The 2,019-nt window shown below is 36.8% G+C and overlaps 1 protein-coding gene across 1 annotated transcript; it reads right to left on the minus strand.

Annotated features, from left to right (window-relative positions):
- Positions 1 to 447: 447 nt before the first annotated feature.
- LOC110311858 (olfactory receptor 5K1) lies at positions 448 to 1,599 on the minus strand. The gene has a single exon (XM_021185426.1). The coding sequence runs from the start codon at positions 1,505 to 1,507 to the stop codon at positions 542 to 544; it is 966 nt and encodes a 321-aa protein (XP_021041085.1). The 5' UTR covers positions 1,508 to 1,599; the 3' UTR covers positions 448 to 541.
- Positions 1,600 to 2,019: the final 420 nt, after the last annotated feature.

Raw genomic sequence — 2,019 nt, forward strand, 5'->3', positions numbered from 1 at the left:
AGGAGGGTGTGTGTGTGTGTGTGTGTGTGTGTGTGTGTGCGTGTGCATGTGTGTGTGGTGGGAATAAAATGTGTTGTGCAAAAAATAAATAAAAAATAAAGAGTTCCTCGAACTCACCTGCTACAATTTTGTTGCTCTTGCTTTCAAGTGACATTTCACAGGTTCTGTTATACCTTAGCTTACCCAAGTATTCATGCTCTAAGCTATTGAAATGAGTTGATTATAAATGCTTATATGATGGAAATGTATATTTTAGCTGCAAGTGTTTTGTTGTCTTTTAGATGTTTACTATCCCCAACATTGACAAGGGCCAATGACGTGAGACTGGTAGCAGACTATTTGGAAATTTGAATCTCAAAGTTTACCTTTCATTTTCTTTATCTATTTTCTGTTAAGATCCATCCCAATTTACTATTTTACCTATATTTCCACCTGGCACTCTGCCGCTTAAGAAAGCCTTATGGACTTTAACATTTTTGCACACAGTTTACAAGCATTTCTACTGTGTGATCTCATGTGAGTTTTCTGCTGAATTGAGTTTTTACACAATAATAGAAGCTTGTTTAAAATTTTTTGAGATTATTTTTTTCTGCAGAATTTTCTGCAAGACATTCTTTACTTCTTTATTTCTCAAGCTATAAATAAATGGGTTTAGTAAAGGGACCACAATTGTAAATAAAATAGCAGCTGGTATATCCTTATCACCTTCTTCTAGCAAATTTGGTCTAATGTACATAAAGAAAAGAGATCCATAAAATAATGAAACAGACAGAAAGTGGGATGCACAGGTGGAGAAGGCTTTGACCCTTCCCTCTTTGGATTTCATTTGGAAAATTGTAAAAACAATGTAAAGGTAAGATATGAGAACACAACCTATTGTGAAGACTTGGATTGAGCCTGAAAAGACAAATAATATAAGCTCGTTGATATAGGGGTCAACACAGGAGAGTCTGTACAAAGGAAGAATATCACAATAAAAGTGGTTGATTTGATTAGACCCACAGAATACTAGTCTAAATAATAGCCCCACATGAACCATAGAATGCAGGTTTCCAGCTATGAAGGCTCCTGTGGTCATCTGAAGGCAGAGCTTCTTGGACATCATGGTGTGGTACTGCAGTGGATTGCATATGGCCACATAGCGGTCATAGGCCATTGCTGATAGAAGAAAGCAGTCTGCAGTTTCAACAGTGCACAGAAAATAAAACTGTGCCATGCATTCATACAGAGAGATTATTCTGTCTTCAGAAAAAAAGTTCTCCAACATTTTAGGAGTAACAGCACAGGCGCAACAAGAATCTATAAAAGCCAGGTTGCCCAGAAAGATGTACATTGGGGTGTGAAGAGAACGTTCTTTGGAAATCAGAATCACCAGACCCATATTCCCTATCATGGTAATCAGATAGATGAAAAAGAATACTGCAAACAGAAGGCCCTTCATTTCAGGGTGGTCTGTAAATCCTGTGAGGACAAACTCACGTTTCATGGTGTGGTTTCCTTCAAGCATTCCTGATCTCTGAAAATAAAACGTTGGGATTTAGTGCACTAATTTATTGTGTGCCTCAAACACCTTTGAGCTCTCATTGGTTCAAAGGAAGAGATGCATCTTGAGTAAACCAAAACATGTCAGCTGGACTCGTGTTGCGTGCCCATGTCATAGCATAATCACTACTTCTTTTCAGGGCTAGAGACTGAACCCATTGTGTTTTATATGCTAGGCAAGTGGGTTCATCACCAAAGTACATTCCTTGCTTAAGTTATTCCTTTCACTCCTATATTAAACACTGTCCCATCATAGTTGCATGAAATATTTCATACTGTATTCACATAGACTGTATTCATTTACTTATAAATCGGACAAGGTATGTCTCAGGAAATTACTTTATGAATTTATAGTATAACTTATATCATTGTTCAAAACAAATTCAATGATGTATTTGTAATAGCTATGTATACACTTTAGAAGAGTATCATTGTTACAATATTGATAGCAGTACTATGCACAGTATCCAAAAGGTG

Source organism: Mus caroli, chromosome 16, assembly GCF_900094665.2.
Source record: "Mus caroli chromosome 16, CAROLI_EIJ_v1.1, whole genome shotgun sequence".
Taxonomy (NCBI): Eukaryota; Metazoa; Chordata; class Mammalia; order Rodentia; family Muridae; genus Mus; species Mus caroli.

Excerpts from the sequence above, each read along its gene's own strand:
- LOC110311858 (XM_021185426.1), bottom strand. The coding sequence starts at position 1,507 with ATGCTTGAAGGAAACCACACCATGAAACGTGAGTTTGTCCTCACAGGA.